This window comes from Ahaetulla prasina, chromosome 8 (genome assembly GCF_028640845.1).
Source record: "Ahaetulla prasina isolate Xishuangbanna chromosome 8, ASM2864084v1, whole genome shotgun sequence".
Lineage (NCBI taxonomy): Eukaryota > Metazoa > Chordata > Lepidosauria > Squamata > Colubridae > Ahaetulla > Ahaetulla prasina.
This window is the reverse complement of record NC_080546.1, coordinates 48056821-48079985: the sequence shown is the minus strand read 5'-3', so window position 1 is coordinate 48079985 and position 23165 is coordinate 48056821. Positions and strand designations below refer to the sequence as shown.

Genomic DNA, 23165 nt, shown 5'->3' with positions numbered 1-23165 from the left:
TCAATTGTCCTGCTGTAAGGTAGTTTTTATCTCTATCAGGAAACAATTCAATAAAGTCAGATACTATGCAAAGATTGATAATACACTTGAAGAAGTCAGAAAAAGACACGGTAACAAGAATAATGTATCTTTATAGTCCTTCTGAACATATAGAAATTCATCCAAGTAAATTAGTAAAACTGGACAAATTGTTAACTTTTCTCACAAACATTATAATTTAATTATTAGAATCAGTGCCTGTTCCTGTAATCTCTTACCTTTCTGTCATTGTATATAAAACACATCATAAATTAAATAATTAAATGGAATAATTAAAAGTCTGAGCTACTTTGAATAGTTTTAATGATTTATTTATTTCATACTTGGTCAAAGTTTAGCGTAGCACATCTATCAGACCAAATATGTCATATCATGTCATCAATCAGCTCCTATCCTTCTGTCACCAAATCGATCAGTCATTAAATTCAAGTTGCCACTTTCTTCTTACTTTAATTATGATGTGAAACATCAAAGAAAACCAAAAATGAATTTCCTCTTGAAAGGCTAGGCAAATTATTTTCCATTAACTGATAATGAGAAAATTTGAAAACTGTAGGAAGTTCATTTCAATATAAAGTGGGGAGAGGAGGAAGAAAAAAATAATTTCATGTAGGCTTCCAATAAAAAAAAAACTTTTCTTGCAAAAAATACAATTCTTTAGTTTTCTGTTATTTACAGAAAACAAAATCTCACAATAACTCAATTTTCTTCATCTTGCTTCAAAGTATATCCAGTAATAGGGCCCAATTCAGTCTTTCTATGATGGGATGAAAACTGACCTTAATGGTTACTTTAATGTCAAAGCTGTGATTGGGTGTTGGCTTACATGATACCGCCCTTCTTGGAGAGGTGGGAACGAAAGTCAGGTATGGGTTAACTCTGAGTCTGCTGATTTGTTTTGGCCCCGCCTCTTCCTAGCTCTCCAGCTTTTCGGCGAGGACGACGTAGCAGACTGATGTGTCTATCTGAAATGAGAAACAATTAGTAGCCACCCACCCCAACACCCCTGACCTTGGAAGAAACTTAGGGTGGGGCTGACTGCCGTTCCCACCTCTCCGCATCAGGTAAGCCAACGCCCATTCTCTCAGTCAGTGAGAACGGCAGTCAGGTATGGGACATACGAAAGCTGATGTCCTCCAAGGGAGGGCAGGTTGTTCAGTGATGACTTGTTGCAGAATCTGTCTGGCAAAAGCAGTGTCAGCTGACGCAAACGAGTCTAGCCGGTAATGTCTATAAAAGGTGTTGGGGTGGACCAAGTGGCCGCATTGCAAATTTCTCAGAGTGATGCTTGAGTACTCCAGGCCGCAGAAGCTGCAGCGCTTCAGGTCGAATGAGCTGAGATGTGCCTTGGGACTGGAAGAGCTTGTTGTTGATATGCTGTAGCGATAGTAGCTCTGATCCAACGACTCAAGATCCGTGACGTGACTCTGGTACCCATGGAGGTGGGTTGAAAGGATACAAACACAGCCTCGGATTTTCTGATTGAGGCAGTGCGGGAGATGTAGATTTTTAGAGCTCTGTGCACGTCCAATTTGTGTCAAAGATGTTCTAGGCGATGTCGAGGAGACGGGCAGAAGTCCGGAAGGACAATTTCTTGTATACAGTGAAAAATTGAATTGACTTTAGGAATGAAGGTGGGGTCCAATCTGAGTACTACTCGGTTGTTGTGAAAAATACATAGGTCTTTCCGTATGGAGAGAGCTGCAAGTTCTGAAACACGGTGGGCCGATGTAATAGCGATCAGAAAGGAGATTTTAAGAGAGGAATCGCAAGGAGATCTCTCTGAAAGGCTCAAATGGTGATTTAGTCAGAGCTGTAAGAACGGTGTTCAGGCACCATGTTGGAAAACGATGGATGGTGGAGGACGCAAGTTGGATGCGCCTCGAAGAAAATGGCAGATCAGAGGGTCCTTAGTTGCCGCCTTGAGGGCTCTGGCGGCCAAAACAGAAGAGAGAGCAGCTATCTGTCTCTTCAAAGTGTTTGGTGCTAGACCCTTCTCTAACCCGGCTTGGAGAAATTGAAGAATGTGATAGACCGATGCCTCCATTGGAATAATAGAGTGGGGCTGGCACCACTTGCAAAAGGATTGCCAGGTGGTCTCATAGATCCGAATTGTTGACTCTCTACGTGAGGCCTGAAGGGTGACAATTACGTTATCTGGAAGGTTGGAATTCCTCAGGAAGCCCCGCTCAACCTCCAGACGGTTACTTGGAACCTTTGCGGGTTGGGATGGTTGAGGGGTCCCTGCGTTAGGATTACTGCATCGTCCGGAATCCTCCAAGGCGGTGTAATGGATAGGGCCAGTAGGTCTGCAAACCATGGCCTCCTTGGCCAGTGAGGGGCCACTAGAATCAGTTCCACTCGGTGGAAGAGAAGTCTTTGGATGACTTTGGAGATCAGGGGAGGAGGTGGGAATGCATAGAGGAGGCCGTGAGGCCAGGAAGAGTGAAGTGCATCCACCGCTTCCACCCCCTGCGTCGGATAACGAGAAAAGTACCTCGGGACCTGGTGATTGTTCCGGGAGGCAAACAAGTCCACTGCTGGCATTCCGAATTTGATGGTCAAGGTTTGAAACAGAGAGGGGTGAAGTGACCACTCTGTTGGGTCGATCGGGTTGCGGCTGAGAGAATCCGCTTGTTGCTTTGCTGAGCCTGAAATGTGGGCCGCCGTAATGGATTTCAGGTGTGATTCCACCCAAAGGCCTAGACTCATTGCTTCTGCCATGAGGGATTTGGAATGGGTGCCTCCTGTTGTGTCTGCGCCCCCCGAGCTGGGCCCCCTGCCAGAAAGTGACTCGAAAAGTGAGGGGGAAGGGGCATCAGGACTTACATCTGGAGCACTGGCTTCCCTGGCTCAGCTCCAGGAGCCAGAGGCAGGCCAGATGGAGGAGATAACAAGGCCTCTGTCCCCTGACTCTTCCCCCCCCAGGCCATGCCTCCAGACCCGGCTGATGGCAATCAGGCCTGGCTGGACCCTAAGTTTTGTAGGCAGGAGAGGTGGGAACAACAGAAGCATGGGTGGGGCAGGCCTAGGAAGTGCTGAGTCATGGAGCCATACCCCACAGGATATAAAAGCAGCAGGGCTGCTATACCTCTTCGTGGCAAGCAAATCAACTGCTTAACTAGAGCTGAAGTACTGTTTGTTCCTGGTTGACTCATCGGCATCGAGAGAGATAACAGAGACATTTGGCAGACGCTTGCTAGTTTGCTGCCAGAGCTGATAGTTGCCGGCTAATTAAGTCATCGCTCGGACTGAGGCGAGGGGGACAGAAACCTCCCATCCTGTTGACATGTGCCTTTGCTGTCAGTGAGAGGAATACCATGGAGAAAGTGGTGTCTATCTCCGTGCCCAAATGAAGAATACGGGTGGCTGGGGAAAGGTGACTTTTATCCTTTTATCCAATTTATAGAGAAGCCATGGGCTTGAAGGATCTTAACGGTAGCATCAAGATCCTGTTTAGCTGATTGTAAAGATCAGGATTGGATGAGGATATCATCTGGGTACACTTGGATCCTGATGGGGGAGAAGCATATATGGGCCACAAGAACTTCCAAAATTTTGGTAAATACCCTCGGAGCTGAGGATAGGCCGAATGGTAACGCCCGGTATTGAAAATGGCGTCCAGAGTATGAAAATCTGAGGTATTGGCGATGAAGGGGTTGGATGGGGATATGGAGATAGGCCTCTGTTAGATCTATCGATGAGAGGAAATCCCCTGGTTGTATGCCCTCCAGAATAGTGGCAAGGGAGTGCATCTTGAACCAGCGGTATATTATGTACCGGTTCAAGGACTTTAAATCTAGAATTGCCTGCCAACCCCCCGAAGCCTTCCGTACAATGAATAACCGTGAATAGAATCCGAGACCCCTTTGATCAGAGGGAACCGGTTCAATTGCGGTGATAGAAAGATGGTCAATAGCTGATTCTATAAGACGTCTACTGGTGTGATTCTTAGAAACTGGGCATCGTACGAAAAACCTCGGGGTTCGGTGAAGAATTCCAGAGATAGACCCTCACGGATCGTGGCCTTGACCCACTCATCTGACGTGATTACATCCCAGTTGGCCGTAAAGTGGGACAAGCGAGCACCAACTGGGAGTGAGAGAAATCTATTTGGTGCGCCGGAAGGGGCGCCCTCTGCCTCCCCTGATGGACTTGTGGCCGTAAAATCTGGATCCCTGTCTGACCTGATGGGATTGGGAAGCACTGGACGAGAAGAATCATTGGTTTTTGTATAACAAATCAGAGGTCCGAAAGGACTGAGGCCAGTTGTACGGTTGGGGTCTGGATTCACTTCGTCTGGAAACTGATGGGAGGATTTTGCGCTTGTTACAAGTTTCCACCAAGATAGGTTCCAAATAACTTATTGCCAGTGAAGGGAGCCGCTGCTAGGCGCCATTTGTTACGAGCATCTGCTTGCCATTGGCGAAGCCATAGGAGACATCTAGAGGTTATAGAAGCCTCTATGGCCTTGGCAGCAAACCTAGTGGCATTAAGCATGGTGTCAGCCGAATATTCAGGAGAGGCTCTAATCTTATTAAGGTCCTGGTGTGACCTGATATCAGAGGGAGGAATCCTATCTTGGAGTTGTTTAAGCCACATTAAGGAGGCACGAACAAAGAAAGAAGAGGATGTGGACGGTTTGACCGCCCAGGCAGCTGCCTGGTGGGCTTTGATCAGAATCTTCTCAGCTCTCTTATCTTCAGGACGAAGTGACTCATCAGGTGGACCCATTAGAGGAGAGGCAGAGGCTAACGCTACTATGCGAGCATCAACAGAAGGAACCTGTAGGATGTTATACAGATTGTGGGCCACGTTGTATAAACGTTTATCCAATCCGTTAGGGTTGGGGCCCGAGCCGGGGACAGCCCATTGGTGCTGAACGACATCCTCAAAGAGTTTAGGCGCTGGGACTGTCTCAGCTTCAATGGCCGGTTCCATAAATAAAGGATTAGCAGGATCTGCCTCAGGTTGTGAGGTTGGAGGAGGACGACTGACCCCCAATCTCGTGGTGTTTTGGGCCTTGAACAGAAGAGAGCGAAACATTTGAGGCTTAAATAGGCCAATGAATGAGGGCTGATCTGGTTCCAGACCCTCATCATCTGATAAGGAGAGCCCTCTGTTAATCTCCTCATCTGACAGGGAACCTTGGACTTCCAGGGCAGGGTCATGATAATCTCTGCCTTCTTCCATACGTGCAGAATAGTGATACTGATCTGCTGTGAGGGAAGAATCACCTCTGACTGGTGAATTGCCCTGAAGGAGGCACTAGGCCAAACCCTGTTTAATTGCCTCTGATATCATGTGCCCAAAGGTGTCAGGGATTTGGAACGCTGGTACTGGAACAGGCCCTGGAGCTGAGACTGCAGGGGCCAAGGGCAAGGCTTGAGCTGGCTGAGGTTGATGGATCAAAATAGGTTGAATGGAAGGCCCAAACTGGCTGGAGAATGCTAAGCTGAGCTGGCCAAATGGTCTGTGGGACCATGCTGCACGGTCTGCTGAAGCTGAAGAAGCAGGAGCCCTGGCAGGGCTGAGATCTCTATTAGGAGAAGCCAAGGGTCCCATCTGTGAAGAAGGATTAGGATCCTTACTGGTTGCTTGAGCTTGCGCACGGTTTATGACCTTTTCAAGCGCCTTGTGTCTGTGCTCTTCAGCTTTTGAAGATTTGGCAGACTTGTCCCTGGAAGCCCTGGCCCTGGTCTTTCTCCTGAGAGATCCTGAAGAACCCTCCCTGGGTTCTGAATGATGCCTATGGCGATCCCTAGGCTGAGCCTTGTGGTCTGCAATTGTGTCCGCCATTTTGAAGACAGATGGCCATCTCGTGCCAAAAAGAAAGAAGAAGAAGGGCCCTGGTACTCACGCTCTGCTGATCTGCCTGGCCTGTTGAAATTGAAGCTGTGGCTGTAGCGGGGAGCTGTTGGGCTGCTCCACCCGCTGATCGCTCCCCCTCCAGCTACTAATGCGATCAGATCGGCGCGGGAAAACTTTGCGCCAGGAGCTGCAGACCAATTGCTTCTAATGCAGCAATTTGCACCCTCCCTAAATAAGGAATAGCGGGCTGGGGGGGCAGGAAGATGAGCTGCGCTCCCCCACAGGGACTGCCAGCCAGCAGCCCTGAACGCTTCAAAGAGCCTTCAGCGGTATCAGGCAATTGCCCTTCTCGCTGGAATGAAAATCCTTTGCCTGGAGCTAAAAGAACATTTGAATTAGAAAAGGTGGTAGATAAACTCGGATAAGCTAAGAATAGACACATCCGATCCTTAGTAGACCGAGTCGAAAAGCTGGGAAGCTAGGAAGAGCGGGGCCAAAACAAATCAGCAGATCGGTTCGGACTGTCAGACATGGGAATTAACCCATACCTGACTGCCATTCCCACTGACTGAGAGAAAATTGGTATCCTTGTGATAATTTCTTTGACTATTTGTTATCAAACACTACTATGTGTGCTTCCTTTTATCCAAGCAGGAAAGTTGAAGAGCATTTTACCAAAAATTATTATATACTAAAACTAAATATAAAAAATATCTAAGTATTCAAAGAGCAAAAAGATGAAAAAATATTAATATGCTAAAAATATGCTATCTTCTTGGTTCACATTCAAAGGACATATTTAAGCATTGTAAAGAATTGGATTGTTAATTCAAGTATTCTACAACTGTGGAATCAATTATATATTCCAATATAGTACGTCCCTCCTATACTTGAATCTAGAAATCCACCTATTACTTGACCTAATTTGATTGGGACTTGCCCTTCTCTGTTATAGCATATACTTTGTGACAAATCATTCACTGCAGATTATTACCAAAGTGAGAAACAGGAGGCCTACATACTAATTATTAGTTCATTTTAATGACTTTGTCTGATGTTAACAGCTAACTAGCAGCTTTGACCTGTTAAGATACATTCAACATATTAGGAGACATATCAATGCATTTTTAAAAAGTACTATCAGTTTGCCACGCTGCTAAATATCATATGTATTTTGGTACATACATTATAAAAGGACTAGCACAGACTTAAAAGACTTTGTTACATAAAATGCATCTTTTAAAACTATAAAATGATATGCAACTTTTATTTATTACCACTATTTACTAAATCTGCACTAATCTTCTCATAGTTCCCATCACCCATCTCCTTCCACTTATGACTGTATGACTGTAACTTTGCTGCTGGTAATCCTTATGATTTATATTGATTGTTTCCTTATTGCTTATTTGTAGTCTATGACTATCATTAAGTGTTGTATCATTAAGTGTTAAATTTGTACCCTATGACCATCATTAAGTGTTGTACCTTGATGATGGTGTCTTTTCTTTTATGTACACTGAGAGCATATGCACCAAGACAAATTCCTTGTGTGTCCAATCACACGTGGCCAATAAAAAATTCTATTCTATTCTAAGCTGTATTGTTTATATATTTAATGTGAAGAAAGCTAACTAATCAGAACGCAACTAACTGATCTGTACTCTGTGCTAAGATTTAGCAATCTACAATGGGTTCTATTGGATAAAACTGCCATCTCAGACATACAGGGAAACAGGAAACTATAAAACAACATTTAAAGCTTCATGAAAAACATAGACCAACGAAGAAATCTGAGGGTGCAGTTCACCCATCCTCTTCTACAAAGACTTAAAGATAATTGGTACACATTTAACTGAAGAACAATTAAGTATCAACTGTTCATAACAGACTAATAGTTTCCTTAAATTCATTGTCAGACTTTACAACAACATTCCATTAAGCATATGTGCAATCAAATGATCAGTTAAATAGTTTGGGGAAAAAATCTCCTCAAAGGTAAACAGCCACCACAAATTTTCATATTTACTTTCACACTCTACCAATTCATCTAGTAGTTTTGAGAATGACACTGTTAATTTTGCGCACTGATACAAGAACTTACCACTTGCCCATTTTGAGGATTTTTATGAGCATATGGAGGTCCTCGGATATGATTCCACATTTGGCCAGAAGTCATTGCAAAAACAACACACTGGGAAAAAAGCAGAAATAAAATATTAATTTACTTCATGACCGGGAAATATTTCTTTAAAAAATAATATTGCTATATCTTTGCTATTTACAGAGAAGTAGGAAAAGAGGGGAAGAAAACATTACATACTGATGTAATCTAGCTTTAGAAAGGAAATCCTAATTTGTGGAAATGGTTTTTACAATCTGCCTGGTGATTTAGCTTCACTATCAATAAAAGAACTCTTAATAGATAAGCAAAATATGATTTAATCCCATCATGAGAACAATACAGGTTTATCCCCAACTGGCCTCTTTAATGGTTTAATTTAATTTTTATCCATATGGAAAATTACACTGATAAGATAAATTATTTGGGGTGGAAAACTAGTTCATTTTTAAGTAAAGACTAATCCTCTTTTCAGACTCATACTATATGGCAGCTGTATGTTACATTCTTCCAGAATCCCAAGTTATAATGGAGGACAATGCCTGCCAGCATTAGGACCCATTGCATAGAAATGGGAGGACAGAAAAATACAAATAGTCCTCGACTTAGGACAGTAATTTTTGGGAAACTGCCACCTAGGCAAGGATGAGGGATCAATTGGGGAATTAATCGTGAGTCGTTGTGCAGCTGCAAGAGACCTAGGGATGAACCTCCTCCTAAGTTACATGGGACCTTATCTGGTTGTTCCCAAGAGAAGGCCAGCAGTCTGGGGAGATTCTTGTATTATAGGCAGAATACAATAGTTACATTGAACAATAGTTACACGTGTGATCTGTCTGCTTGTGTGACAGTAGTACAGCCCAGAATTTTGGCTGTAAGTCACTGCAGTTGTAAGCCAAAGCCCAATTTTAAGGCTTTTTTTCAAAAGTTAAGCAGTTAAGCACTGCAGTTAAGTAAATTTATTCATTTGAAAGGGTATTTTTGCCAGAAACTGGCAAAAAACCCAGAAATCGTGGTCCTGTGACCAAGGAATGGTACAAGCAGTAGTAAAACTGGCAACCCAACATGTGGTCAGGTGACTATGGTTGGGGGAGGCACAATCATTTACAATGTATGATAGGTGGAGATGTTTTACAGTCTGTAAAGTGAGGACTACCTGTAGCTATCCAATCATTGTAACAATTATATGCCACCATGGGTACTAACCTCACTTTCACATTTTACCACTGGTAAATAAGATAATGGGAAATTAGCTACTTGCTACTGTTTCTCAGAGCATGATTGCTTATACAATTAAGAAAAAAATCAGTTCTATAGTGTGAAAATATAAGTTAGAAGGTGGGGTTGCTAATTGCACCACATTAAAACAGAATATTAGCTGAAAAGCAAGGATTACATTTACATTATTTGTCTTTTACTTATATGCAACTCAAAAAAATAAGAGTACCTAAATGCTAATCACTATAAAAAGCAACAGCCATGTAATGCTATTCAACCCATGTCTGCATCAATTACAATCTCAAACAGAAAGTAGTAGATTCCTAAAGACATGCAAATTTGACCCTAAATTAAGCCTAATGCTAAATTATACTCAGAATTCATATGCCATTAAGCAACAAATATGCTATGTAACAAACAACCTTCTCCTCTTCTTAATGCCTACAAAAAAGATGAGTATTTTTTAACAATACTACTGAAGCTGGTTAACATCTGAATCTCATACAAGTAGCCCTGGATTTAAGAAGCGTCATCCTAGTAACAGTTCAAAATTACAAAAGATATCCCAAAGTAACTTACGATCCAGTTTAAGTTTCAGCTGCTACAGCAACCCTGTGGCCATTCATCCTTATGACTGACTGCATAGATGCTGCAGTGAGCCCACCCATTTCCCGAAATCCTGCCCTGCAGATCCCTATAGACACCCTATGAGCCTACTTTGATACCCTCAAGTGTCAAAGGGTTCCACACATTTCTCCACACCTCAGTCACTGACTGCTCACTTACCTTTTACCATAGACCTCCTTCTGGAAGCTCAGCAGATTGCATTGAGAGTAAGAGCAAGCTGCCCCATTTGTCAGCACTTCTAAACCACATGAATGCAGCATGGAAGCAGTGCTATTTTTACAATGGCTGTAATGAAAGCGCTCCAGTTCTGCGTGCTGAAGGTTTGTAAGAAGAGATTGGACAACTATTTGTCTGAAATGTGTAGGGTTTTCTGCTTGAATAGGTTGGATTAGAAGACCTCCACAGTCCCTTCCAACTCTGTTATTCTGTTAAAATCTACAGCGATAGGAATTATGATATACATTCTTTTCCATTTATCTTCTATCAAACTATCAAGCTAATACTGAGATATTTAAAAAATCTCATGAGGATATTTTTCTGTCTAAAAGGAACCTAGGTCGCATTCATATCCATGGGTTCAGATTCATGAGTTCAGGGAAACAAAAAATGATACTGGTAAATGTATTCATACATGTGTGTGTGTGTGTGTGTGTGTGTGTGTGTGCTCGTGTGTGTGTGTGTATATGTATATAATCATCTCCTTTTATTATTAAGTCATCTTCAATCAGAGTACAATATAAACAATAAATCAGAAAACCATGAACATTAACACAAATGGACAAGAAGAACAGAAAAGGGCAGAAAATGCAACAGGGCAGATTCAATCAAAAGCTTGTTTGAATAACTGGATCTTTGTTTGATGCTGGAAATCTACAAATCAATTCATTTTCTATACATGAAAGCTGGCTGGGTGACTTTGGGCCAGCCATTCTCTCTCAGGCCAACTCAGTTTACGGGATTTTGTGGAGAAAATAAGAGGAGAAAGGAAAATTAGATACTGTATGTTCACTACCTTAAATTAATAAAAATAGTAAAGGCAGGATAAAAATAAATATTCTGGAAGATGGGATTTATTGCTTTTAATTATTATTTTTATCTTTGCAGAGGATAAAATCACTGAGTCACTGAGAGTGAGTTGGGTGACCATATGAATTTTCTTAAATAATAAAATAAGTCTAGAGGCAGAAACAAATGTATCCCAAAATTCCCCCTAAAGCCAAGTGCTATAGAATGGGAATGGACTTACCTTAAATTTTATCAGCCCCAAATTTAAAAGTATATTTGAGCTCCACTTTAGCAAACTTAAAACATAGTATATATACAGAATAATTCCAGTCTGATCTGCTTTTGTAGCTTGAGTTTAAAGTTTTTGGAAGCTGCAGAAAATGTCTACATTCAACTATTCACAAAGCTGAACGAAGAGCAGCTTCAACAACTATGAGCCTATTGTGTGATAGCCCATTTGAAAAATGTCAGCATCTGGGCCTTCTTGCTATTTTAATACATTATCTATTAATAAGGAACAAACTAGCATGAATGCTAGCAGATGTTAATGAGCCATCTAACTCACATGCAACCTGGAGGCAACATAAACTCACATCATTATACAAGTCCTCTACAGCTAGAACTGGATGATTACACAATGCTTGGGAAATTGGGTTTATAACACTGGTCTTCACTGTAGTTTCCCCTGGGCTGCTTTTCTTTTCAGAAGGCTAGGAAATATAGCTCATTTTATTTTCATTTTCTTATTGTTTCATATTTTATAATATTCAGTTCCATTTCCTTGTTCCTATTATTGCATATTTGAGGTATCTCAAATTCACATACTCTATGGTCTACAAAATTACAAATCTTTCATGAAACACATGCTAAACGGAAACTTTATATACTGAAAAACTTTCTATATTTCTATATAACCCTATTTGTGGAATATATCAGCCTTTCTATATCAATAAAGTTTTAATTACTAAGTCATAATTATAATGTAATGCAGTTGTTCAGGTTTTTTTACCCCTTGAATATTCTATATGCAAATTATTGCAGCATTATTATCCAATTTATTTTATAAAGAAATATGCTAACTTTTCCCATCTGAAAAAAAAGGAGTCTGATCCCACACTTTCTCCAATAACAAATTATGATGTATGAAGTCACTCCAGTTAATTCTAAACCAGACAGAAATAGATTGCTAACAATACTGACTATATAACTGATCAGCGGGTCAGACCCATGCTCTCACCTCTATAGACTCATTATATGGAGTTATTTGTTTTATTTTAAAAGACTTATATAGCTTGGCAACAGAGAAAACAATAAAAACAACAACCCACCCCCCAAAATCAAAATTAAAAATCTATAAAAATCTATAAAAACTAACGGTTTCCATGCAAATAGACTCCTATATATCCACATACCATCTTACTGGGCTTCAATTTGTTCTGTTTCACTATTATTGTTCTTCCTGTACTTTGCCATTAATATAACATATAAAAGACAGATGAAAAAGTTGCAATTACAGTTACATCTTGATTGGTTGATTGAGTTGATGTTTGCAGATCAACTCCATCAACCAATCAAGATGTAACAACACAGCCAACCAACCCGCTTACAACAACAAAGCCAGCACTCCACACCTCCCCACCAGTATTTATAGAGAGATGGCAGCTCCGACCACACTTTGCTCGCGGAAGCATGAAGCTGTAAGCACCAGCCTGAAGATGACGAGTGGGACCACGTCGAAACATCGTCGAGATACTCTCAACCTTACATGGGAAAAGACCTGAATACGCCAAGACTTGCATGCCTATACCCGTGAAAATCTATGAAAACGTGTGTGTATGCGCTTTGTTTTGTTTTTGGTTTTTGTCTTGGATTTTTTGAGTTTTGTATTTATATAAAGAGGGGGGTAGAGGAAGAGGGAGGGAGGGAGAGAACCCTAATCCTTCTGGAAGGCCAAAAGGGTTTTAATCTATCTGTTTTGGAAATAATCATTAATATGTATTATATAATAAATAAAAATTAGAAAAAAATATAATTTATACTTATATATTTATAATTTTATGGTAATTATAAAACAAAGTATGAAAATGTGAAAATTGAAATTGAATGATTATGCCACACCATGCCATAAAAATTTAGAAAATCTGCACATTAACAAAATTTTGATTTTGGATCCACACATGTACCACACTGTATATTATGACATCCTACATTATGATATATTATGACATCCTAAATTTTCGGGAAGACCTCAATTAGTATAAAGAATCAACACCAGCTAAACAGCTTTGATTTCACATTTTTGTGTAAATATAATGACATTATCAGAAATTGATCAGTTTTACTCCGTCTATGCTGTAAATAATAATTGTAGTATTACAATATTATTCTATAATTTATTTTTATTTATTTATTTATTTAATCACATTTATATACCGCCCTATCTCCCAGGGGACTCATAAAAAGCACAATAATAAATCAAGTGGCCATTCCTTGAATATCATATAAAAGCAGCTCTGGGATCAATTGCTGATGCTAGTCTTGCTTGTTGACCAGTAAAAGCAACAACTTCAACATTAGAGTGGCTGAAATCAAGCAAATGTGGAAATTTGCTCATCACTTTGCAATCAGCTCTGGCCAGAGATAAGACAGACAACTATGTAAGATGTTTAAAAGATGACAATGTGGACAAAGTGTCTCTCCTTGAAGTGTTAATATAGCTGTTGAGAAGCTGGTAAAGCTTCTTCAGAAACAACCTGTAAGTACTGCCCTTCCACTGGGACACCAGTCAAGAGAATCATCTCTGCGTGCACACAAAGACAGCTGGAGACAACTCTCCAAGCAACTGCTAAACTTGGCAAAGGATGCTACTGCTTTAATACGTCAAAGGAGGATCTTTTGTTTGCACAAACACATTTCTCAATGCTTTTGAATGCTCTGCCCAGCCCTAATAATTACCCAGGTGGGATCTGACCCATAGCTGATCTTCTTGAGCAGGTCTACAGCAGGGCAAATTTGTATTTTGTACCTCAGGTCTGTCAGGCTTTAAAACAGTAATTATTATCCTTACGCAGAATTTCACTGAGAAATTCAGAAGTATCAGGCAGGACATTTTAAATTCTGTTTTAGTGAGTAACCAATTTTAGGACACTTAAAAGCTGTAACATAAAAAAAAGAGTTTTTTGTGGGCATGGGTATACTGCATTGATGCAAAAGGCTGGAGATATTTTGTAAATGTGCATGGAACCAACCAAATGGTAATATGAGATTGAAAAACAAATGAATATGATTTTCAGATGGTGATACCTTCTAGATACTTCTGATTTTCTTTTTCTTTTTTGACATTTTAACCTTTAGAACTACTGTCACTTTAATAAACACTTACCAATGCTGAAACCAATTAAAATTTAGTTAAAATGCTGGTACTCTCCTGACTGCATGCCCTTACTCAACCAATACTGTTTACTGCCCTTGAGATTAGGCACAGCTGTTCCTGTTATGATTTTGTAATCAATGCTTCTTTTTCTAAGCTATTCATTGACGCAGCACTTTCTCATTAATAGTCCAAAGGAGACTTGAAACTCTGGGATTTAAATGGATTATTTAAATTAAAAACTTTTTTATTTTTAAATTGGCATACCAATGCAACCATTGCCCAACCGGTCTTGTTGTAGATAAATTCCAGGTTGTTTCGTCGCAAGTAGAGCAAACCGCCAACCAGAGACACTAGGAGGGCCAAGGCAATAGTACCTGAGTAATTTGGTGGCCTGAATACTCTGATCTGTAAAATGGGAGAAGGGTTTTTTTGATTAGTATAATTCTACATTCTGATACTAAAAGAAAATGCAACTTTTAAACAAAATTGGCAGCTCGTGATGAAACTCATCTGCATAAAAATCAATCAAGCCACCTAGTACAACTTTATTTGCTGTTGTGAAAAAAATAATTCTTCAAAACATAAAGCCAATACGAAGAGAAGGTGCTTCTATGAACATGTACACCCACTTAAAGCCAAATAGAAACCGTTATGCTCCAGGTAACAAAACAATAGAAATATATAATTTGCCCTTTGTTAATTAAATAAAATCAATCTTAATATTTTCCTTTAAAGAAGAATTTTATAAAGTTGCAGATAATCTCCCAAAGTCTGGAGTTCTGTAATCTGACAGGGAAGGAAGGAAGGAAGGAAGGAAGAAGGAAGGAAGGACCGATCTTACAAAAAATGAGTCAGTCTGCAATGAACTAATTTAAATATATTTATTAAATTTATATGTCACCCATTTTCACTCTGCAGAATAGTAAAACTTATCCCATTCATATTGCATTAGCTATAGAGGAGGAGGCCTGGCCTATTCAGGTATATAGTAAAATACTAACATAGTAGCATGCAATCTTCATAGGTATTATTATTGTAACTGGCTAGAGAAAATAAGTTCAATATACAATGTACCAGGTATATATTGACTACTACTCAATATAAAGTAATCATTGGTGGCATCATCACTGTATTTAGATGGCAACAATAATTCCTCTATCTCTTGATACAGGAAGTTTTTGTCTAGTTCTCTGACCAGGTGTCTTCTAACACGTTTGGAAAATCTATGTACCCTCTTAATGTCACAGAATTTAAGTCCCAGCAGTTCCAACCAGATGGTTCAAAGTGTGATCTCAAGTAAAACAGATATTGAAACACATGGTTGAGTCCATCATAACAGCAACCTCTCTGTAAAATAGAAATGAATTCAAAACAGCAGAAGATATATTCTGCAACTTGGTGAGAAGAGTTCTCTTGTTTTATCCCATCTTGTTCAGAAATACAATTAAGAATCATTTGATAATTGAACTCAGGATCTACTTCCACTCCCATCTCCTCACCAAAAGATGTGAAACAAATACGTCTTCATTTGATTATTAATATTATTAACAGTATAGGAATTCCAAATCTCCCATTTGTTGGAAATTACGAGAAACAAATCAACGTAACTGGCAGGCTTCAAATGAGTAGAAAAGTGATTTCAATAATTTTGTGCTGCACTCTTGCTACTATATCTGTATACAGTTAAATAATGTTTTTCAATGTATTTATGTAACTGCTCTCTTATAGCATTAAAAAGTCAGACTTCTGGAATTATTACTTGCAATAAGTAATATTTCAAGTGGATGTTTACATTAATCACCTAATTGGTATACTATCATTTCTCATGTTCTGTTAGGAGACAGTGAGATTAATATTTTAGCTATGCAAAGCAAGTTTGAATTTTTTTTTCATGTTTTATGTTACTATAGAATGATGAAAGGGCACTGTTGGTACTGTTATTATTTTAATCCCTTTTTGTAGGAGAATATTATGGGGGGAGGGAAAATCACTGAAGAGAATCCCAATTCCTAGGTCAATTTGTTGCAGAACCTAGAAGATTAAAGTGGGTGAGTCTTTTTCTTTTGTTAAATGACTTACGTGAACATCCATTCTGTCAGCAATCCATTTAGCTAACTGTTCTGCAGCAAATCCAATTCTCTGTAGGTCAAATGTGTCTGCTCTCTTGGGCTTACCTTTTGGGGGAAAATGCATGAAAGTTGGAGCAGAGTTCATATTGAGCTGAAACAGACAACAAAGATGCCATCAAATACTAAATAAACATAACAATTCTTTATAGTTTCTTTGAAAGCCATCATCATACATCGTAATATGATACAGAAATTATTACTAGGTAATGTTTCAAAAGCTACTAGCCTTCCTACAACCTTCCAGTTACATTACTTCAATAATAATATCAAATATCTTATAGGGTCCCTGTAAAAATTGCTGACACGTTGAAATTTCAGAAATTTTGAATATCCAAAAGGGCTAAATAACTGGGTATAACCTGACAGGGAATTTTGAGTGAGAGAAGCAGCTCTGTAAGTGAAAAAGAGATCATTCACACACACACACACACCCCAACTTCAGCATTTGCCTCGGAGCACCATTCATTCAATGTGAGTGTTTTCCATTACTGAAGTAAAATATTGTATTTACCTGCATAAGAACAGGCCAAGATAAATATGGATAAAGTCATATTGCAATTTGATAGAGCTAGGATCGTGTACCAATTACAAGTTTGGAACAAAATTATCTCTAATCTCATATATATAGCTACTTTCATTCAGCAGGATGGTATGTTTGCTACGTAACTGAATTATGCTAGATAAATATATTATTTAAATATTGCAAATTCAAATTATCTATTACAATCAAATGAAATACTAAATAATTGTATTTATTGCTAGTACAATGTATTCTGTTCCTTTGTTGAATATCTGTTGACAGCTTAATGTATTATAAAATAGCAATATGAGATACTATGAAACACTTTTTTTTATCAAATGTGATATCTCAGATAATGATGTGTGGATTTATTGACTGAAACAAGAAACTGCTTTGTGAACCTAAGGCAACTGAAAGTTTTCATCTTTTTAAATTTCTTCAAATAAGTACTTACACAAACTCAATTATGCAAAGCTGTGGGAAGGGGTTGATGGAAGGGGGGGTGCAGCTTTCGCCGATACAGGATGAAATAGATCACATATTTCCTGCATTTTTCTTTTTTCCATAAAATACATTTTCCTTTAACAGCAGCATAACAACATCACATTCACCAGAAAGCTAAATCTATTTCCTAAAGGTCTTTTTAATTCTTTGGGTTGTACTGGAACAAAACAATAATCAAATACTTCTGATAATTCACATCATAGCCGAGATGGCTGGGAAATAACTTAATGGCAGACTGCATGATACTTTCCTATCTCTTCTTTTTGCCTTTTCTTCTTAAGCAAGAAAGACAGCCTAAGTTACATTTCAGGGCACCTATAAAAAGTCTGCCTAAGATTCATTGGATGGGAAAGAACAGCAGGGAGGGCAGGGATTTTAAGAGCTATGGATATTTCTTTAATATTCCCATTCCAGAAATTCCTCCACCTTCAAAAGGACAAGGGAATAATTGTCGTCCCACCCATTCTGAGAACTTTAAAATGCAGCCTCTGCAGATTAAGCCCACTCTCTCTCTCTCTCTCTTTTTTTGGCATTTTGCCTTTGGGGAAAATAAGAATTCCATATTATGTATGACTTGGTGGACAGGTATGAATGTTCAATTCAAATTAAACTCAACCTTAGACAGAGAAGGGGAAAACTAGTCAAAGATTCACAATGACTTGCTCTGGGGAATCTAAAGCCTGGGTTAGATAAATGTTGGAGCTGGGTCAGAAAGGATCGAGTACATTAGCATTTTTGTAAGCAAGGAAAACAAATGATATGTGATGCTTTTTTCTGATACCAATTAACATTTTACAGTGGGGTTGCATCCCCATAATCTCAATCAAAAGAGGACTATGTTTCAGTTTAGGATTTTAAAAATATATAAATAAGCAAAATATTTGTCAAATGTTAGAAAATAAGGAATATTAACAAACTCATTTCAAGCTGAGTTTGGGTTCTAATGACATTATAAACATATTCATGCAGTTTGGCAAATGTATAGAAGTAGTTTGCCACTGCTTACTTTTAGGGTCTTATGTTAGCTGTAGGCCTGATATATCTCCCATCCAACAAAGAGGTGGATGGGAGATATATCTACAACAAAGAGGTGGCCTAATGCAATTTAGCTTCCAAACACAAGTTACAAGCTAGGTATCAATACTATACCAATATACATAGAACAAGAAATACGAAGTGTTCTCAAAGAAAGGATTTCTTTTAAATGTAGTTTTAGCAATCTCTAAGGCACACTCTCACCTGCTGGAAAACATCTGCACCTTCATCATAATCAACTAGAGTGAAGAAGAGCTTGTTTGAGAATGCTGAAGAGTAGCGCCATGAGTTAGCCAATACTTGATATTCTTCGTTAGCTTGCCTGAAAGTAGAACATAAACATAATATGTTCAAGTTCTTAGCAAGTATAACAGCTTCAGTTATCTGTTTCCCTGCAAAAAGTTATTGATATACAGTAATAGCCTGTTAGGCTATCTTAGCCAAACCAAAACATGGAAAAATAAAATAGAAATAATTAGTTGTTTACCCATTGTAAATATACAAAGATTGAAAACCTAGAAATAATAAAAGCAAAGTTACTTTCTTTTTCCAAAGTATCAATAGTAATAGGTGCCCTGGATGTAATTGCAAAATATCTGAAATCCTACTTGAACCACATCGGCATTGACAAAGTCACTATCGGTCAATTGAAAAAGGAACAATTTATAATTTATGCTCTTTTCATTTAACCCCATCAAACAACATATTGTTCTCCTAAGTCCTTGCCAAGAATTCGATAGTGTACAAAGGTGTTAAAACCTGGCTAAATATCTGATTGATTATGCAACTAATCACAATACTAAGAACTGAGACCATTACAAAGTATCAAAATCTGAAAATCAAAGTTGAAAATTTACGGCATAAACTGGTATTGGTGCTCCCAGTGGTTATCAACAAAACTCTTAGAAAATCTGTATATTGACAAAATTTCCATCAATCAATTACAAAAGAAAACACTGCCTTAACCTGCATATATAATATGATATACATTATGACCACCCTAGGTTTTTGGGAAGAGTTCAATGCATATGAAAGCCAACTACAGCTATTAACATGTTGTAATTTCATATTTTTATGCATACAGTAATAATAATAGCAGCAAAAAATAAATTATATAATATAAAATATAAACATATGGATGAAAATGTTTAAATAAAAGGAGGAAAGGCAGTAATTGTGTGTGTATATGGAAATAATAATCCTATGCATAATTATGATGCCCATTTTCCCTTATCTCTTTTCTCTCCCCTTCAGCAAATATGTCAATGATGGTGAAAAGGAATGAAAAAAAAGACAAGGGAAAGAAGTGGATCTCTCATAATTCGATGACTCAAAGCCTTTGATTAACATGGACTATCCCTTTATCAGTCTCAGCAGTTTCCTCCTATAAAATGAGAAGATTCTCTTAGTTTGTCCTCTAAAGTTGCAATCCTATATCATGCAGGGAACGTATTTTATAGGTTTTATCACCTAAGAAGCTTCCTTTAATGGGTTCTACACTTCCGGCATCTTCTTCCCCTGTCCAAAAAGACATTGAGAGCTGTATTTCACATATTGTTCAAAACTGTATGCATGCCCATAAATTGAAAACAGGTGGTTCCCAACGTATGACCACAATTGGGATAGAAATTTGTATTGTAATTCATTGTGGTCATGAGTCAAGTCATCACATGACTGGATCCCATTTTACAACCATTTTTACCATCCGTAAGTCAAGTCATAGCGTTACAAAATGAGTCCTGCAGTTGTAAGTCAAATCATTTTATTTATTTTTTATTTTTATTTATTTTTTATTTGTCATAACAATATAAGCATCACACAAAAGATTATATAGTATATAAACATATATATAAGGAAATATAAGGAGGTATAAGCATATACATATACATACAGATATATATATATATATATATATATATATATATATATATATATATATGTATATGCTTATACCTCCTTATATTTCCTTATATATATGTTCATATATATATATATATAAAGAAAAAAAAAGAAAGAAAAACAATAGGACAGGAACGGTAGGCACGCCCCTTATGGTCCTCTTAGGAATGGGGTGAGGTCAATAGTAGAAAGTTTTTGCTATAAACTTGCAAAAATATCACAAATTTTGATCATAAAGACTGTGGGGAGGGTGCAAGAAGTCAAAAATGTGAGTTGACTGCTCAAATTGTAATCACGCGACTGTGGGGGTGATGTAACTTTGAGTTTAGATTACATTGAACTTTTCCTGAGGCTAATTCCAAGGTTAATTCAAATCATCAAACAAAAGTTTGTAAGATGAGGAATACCTGTAAAAACATGACTTGACTGAAATTTTATGTTTGGAAGGAGGGGGAAAGACAGTCTACACAGCAAAGAAAGCCTTCATCCTTTTTTTTTTTTTTTTAAGAACACTGGTCTAAATTTTAAGGGGTGTTTTTACAAAAAAAATAACAAAACCCAAAAACAACTGATCCATGTCAGTTGCTGATGAAATAAGTAGAAAGGAGAAAACTGGAAAATCTTAATCCATGCCATTAACAAAAATTATAGTAATTTAGTGGCTATTGGTTTTTTTAAAGTAACAGTTTTTCTAAAATTAAATTGTGTTGGGGGATCTGTGTGTTTTTAATCATGTTTACTTAAAAGAGAAGCATTAATGGATCCAATTAGCTTGCTTTCATTTTTCTTACTGTATTGGTGTCAAATACCATTATCCGTGCATTGAGAGGAATGCACGTAGAAACCATAGTCATATATCTATATTCATCCAGTTTAAAAATTGACACAACTGCCACTCAAACAACAATAACCACCACCACAACAACAAATATTAACTCTCTCAGCCTTTCTTTCTTTTTAGTATACCGAAAGGTCACAAAGTTTTGCATAACCACTTTGCAAACATCTTTTCAGAAAAACTGGCGTCCATGGAGAGAATAGTAAGAACATGGAATGAAGTAATACCATTCTGTGTGGCCAAATATATAGAAATAGTATAAAATTGCTTAGGTCAGAATATGCAGGGTCCCCATTGCACCCCAATTCTTCATGGGTAACTCCGTGTTACTAAAGATGACAAAAATCATATGCATGTTAAATCAAACCAACAAACTTCCTGAAAACTCTTTGTATAGGTAGTCCTCAACTTACAATCACAATTGAGCCCAAAATTAATATTAAGTGAGAAATTTGTTAAGTGAGTTTTGCCCCATTTTATGACTTTTCTTAATGCATTTGTTAAGTGAATCACTGCAGTTGTTAAATTCATAATATGGTTAAGTGAATCTGGTTTCCCATTGACTTTGCTTGTTGCCAAAGGTAACCCCGGGACACTACAACCATCATAAATATGAGTCAATTCAGTTGCCAAACATTTGAATGTTATTCATGTGATCATGGGGATCCTGCAATGGTCATATGTGTGAAAAATGGTAATAAATCACTTTTTCAGGACCGTTATAACTTCGAACGGTCACTAAATGAACTGTTTTAAATCAAGACTACCTGTATGCAGATGCATAACTGATATCTCTTTATCATATCCCTAAAATAAGGTAATGCACCATCATTAAGAAGCCACTACACTCTTTAACATTGATTCATTTCCAGTCATATCACTGTATATTTTACTTGTTTGGAATTACAAAGCAATGATGCACAATTTAAATGTGGTAATCCCTCTTACACACGGGTATCATTTCTAGGGTTCCAAAACATAATTGTGAATTCCACTTCTCTAAGAAAAGGGCATTAGAAAGAGAGAAAAGAACCTTCCTCTAGGGTTCTAAATCTGCGAGTTTGGACTTTTATTATTTTTTTATGCACCAAGCCATGCTTTATATTACAAAATTAGATACAGAAATAAGATTCATTCAGAGCCTGTAAGAGTAGAGAGCACAGGGCATCCAAGACATACCGAGTTTATGCAAGAGAACTGGAGTGTTGAGGTAGGTGAACTCTGCAGCACACTTAGATAAACTGACTTTGCAAAAATTATCATTCATCTAGGGCAAATATAACACATTGCTCCCAGGAGACAAGAGCTGATTAAGAATCAGCTGCTTCTATAGAGACAGATCACTGCACAAGTTAGCTCAGCACTGAGTCAATTTTTGCTGTACACATCTGAACAACTGGCCCAGAACTTGAATATTTGCATTTCTAAAAAAAAAAAAAAACCACAAAACCATGAAAAACTGCTTCTGTACCGGTTTTTTTAATAATTTTGATCTGGGTAGCTGAAGGTATACCAGGATCACAGCAAAGATAAACAGTTCCAAAATATAAAACATTAGTATTTCCCTCATCCTTTCCCAAAATGATACTTGCTGAAATGATAAACAAACCAAATCAAAATCCAGGCAGAGTAGATTTTGGGGCAGAAGGACTTTGACGACTTTTGAAGCTCATCCAAGCCAAGCCCCAAGGCTGTAAAATTATTTAATTCTAAAAATGTGTGAAAGGGTTCATCCTGCCTTTGCACATGTAAAAGGGCTCATCCTGGTATCCATCATTTGACTATTTTAAATCAGGGGTATCACCCTCCCAGCCTGCGAGCCGGATGCGTTACATGCTGGCCACGCCCATGAATGATTTAGAAAGGGGGGAAAAGTCATGATACATCATGTGATGATGCGAGTTTGACACCCCTGAATTAAATAATGAGAGATACTCTTCTACAAACTTAAAGAGATATTGAAAGTGAGAACTATCTTGTTGTGACCCAGGCCGCCAGACTTGGCCTCCTGGAGGAGGATGAATCAGAGAGTGAAGAGGAGGAGC

At 38.2% G+C, this 23165-nt stretch overlaps 1 protein-coding gene across 5 annotated transcripts in view; it reads right to left on the bottom strand.

The window, feature by feature from the left end:
- Positions 1-23165, bottom strand: part of TUSC3 (tumor suppressor candidate 3) — a 128479-nt gene that overhangs the window by 55973 nt on the left and 49341 nt on the right. For all 5 annotated transcript variants that reach the window (XM_058193551.1, XM_058193550.1, XM_058193554.1 and 2 more), the window contains exons 3-6: positions 18588-18705; positions 16275-16415; positions 14460-14600; positions 7955-8044 (exon numbers count right to left, since the gene is read on the bottom strand). In XM_058193551.1, the coding sequence (XP_058049534.1) occupies positions 7955-8044; positions 14460-14600; positions 16275-16415; positions 18588-18705 (490 nt within the window). The remainder of the gene's footprint in view (positions 1-7954; positions 8045-14459; positions 14601-16274; positions 16416-18587; positions 18706-23165) is intronic.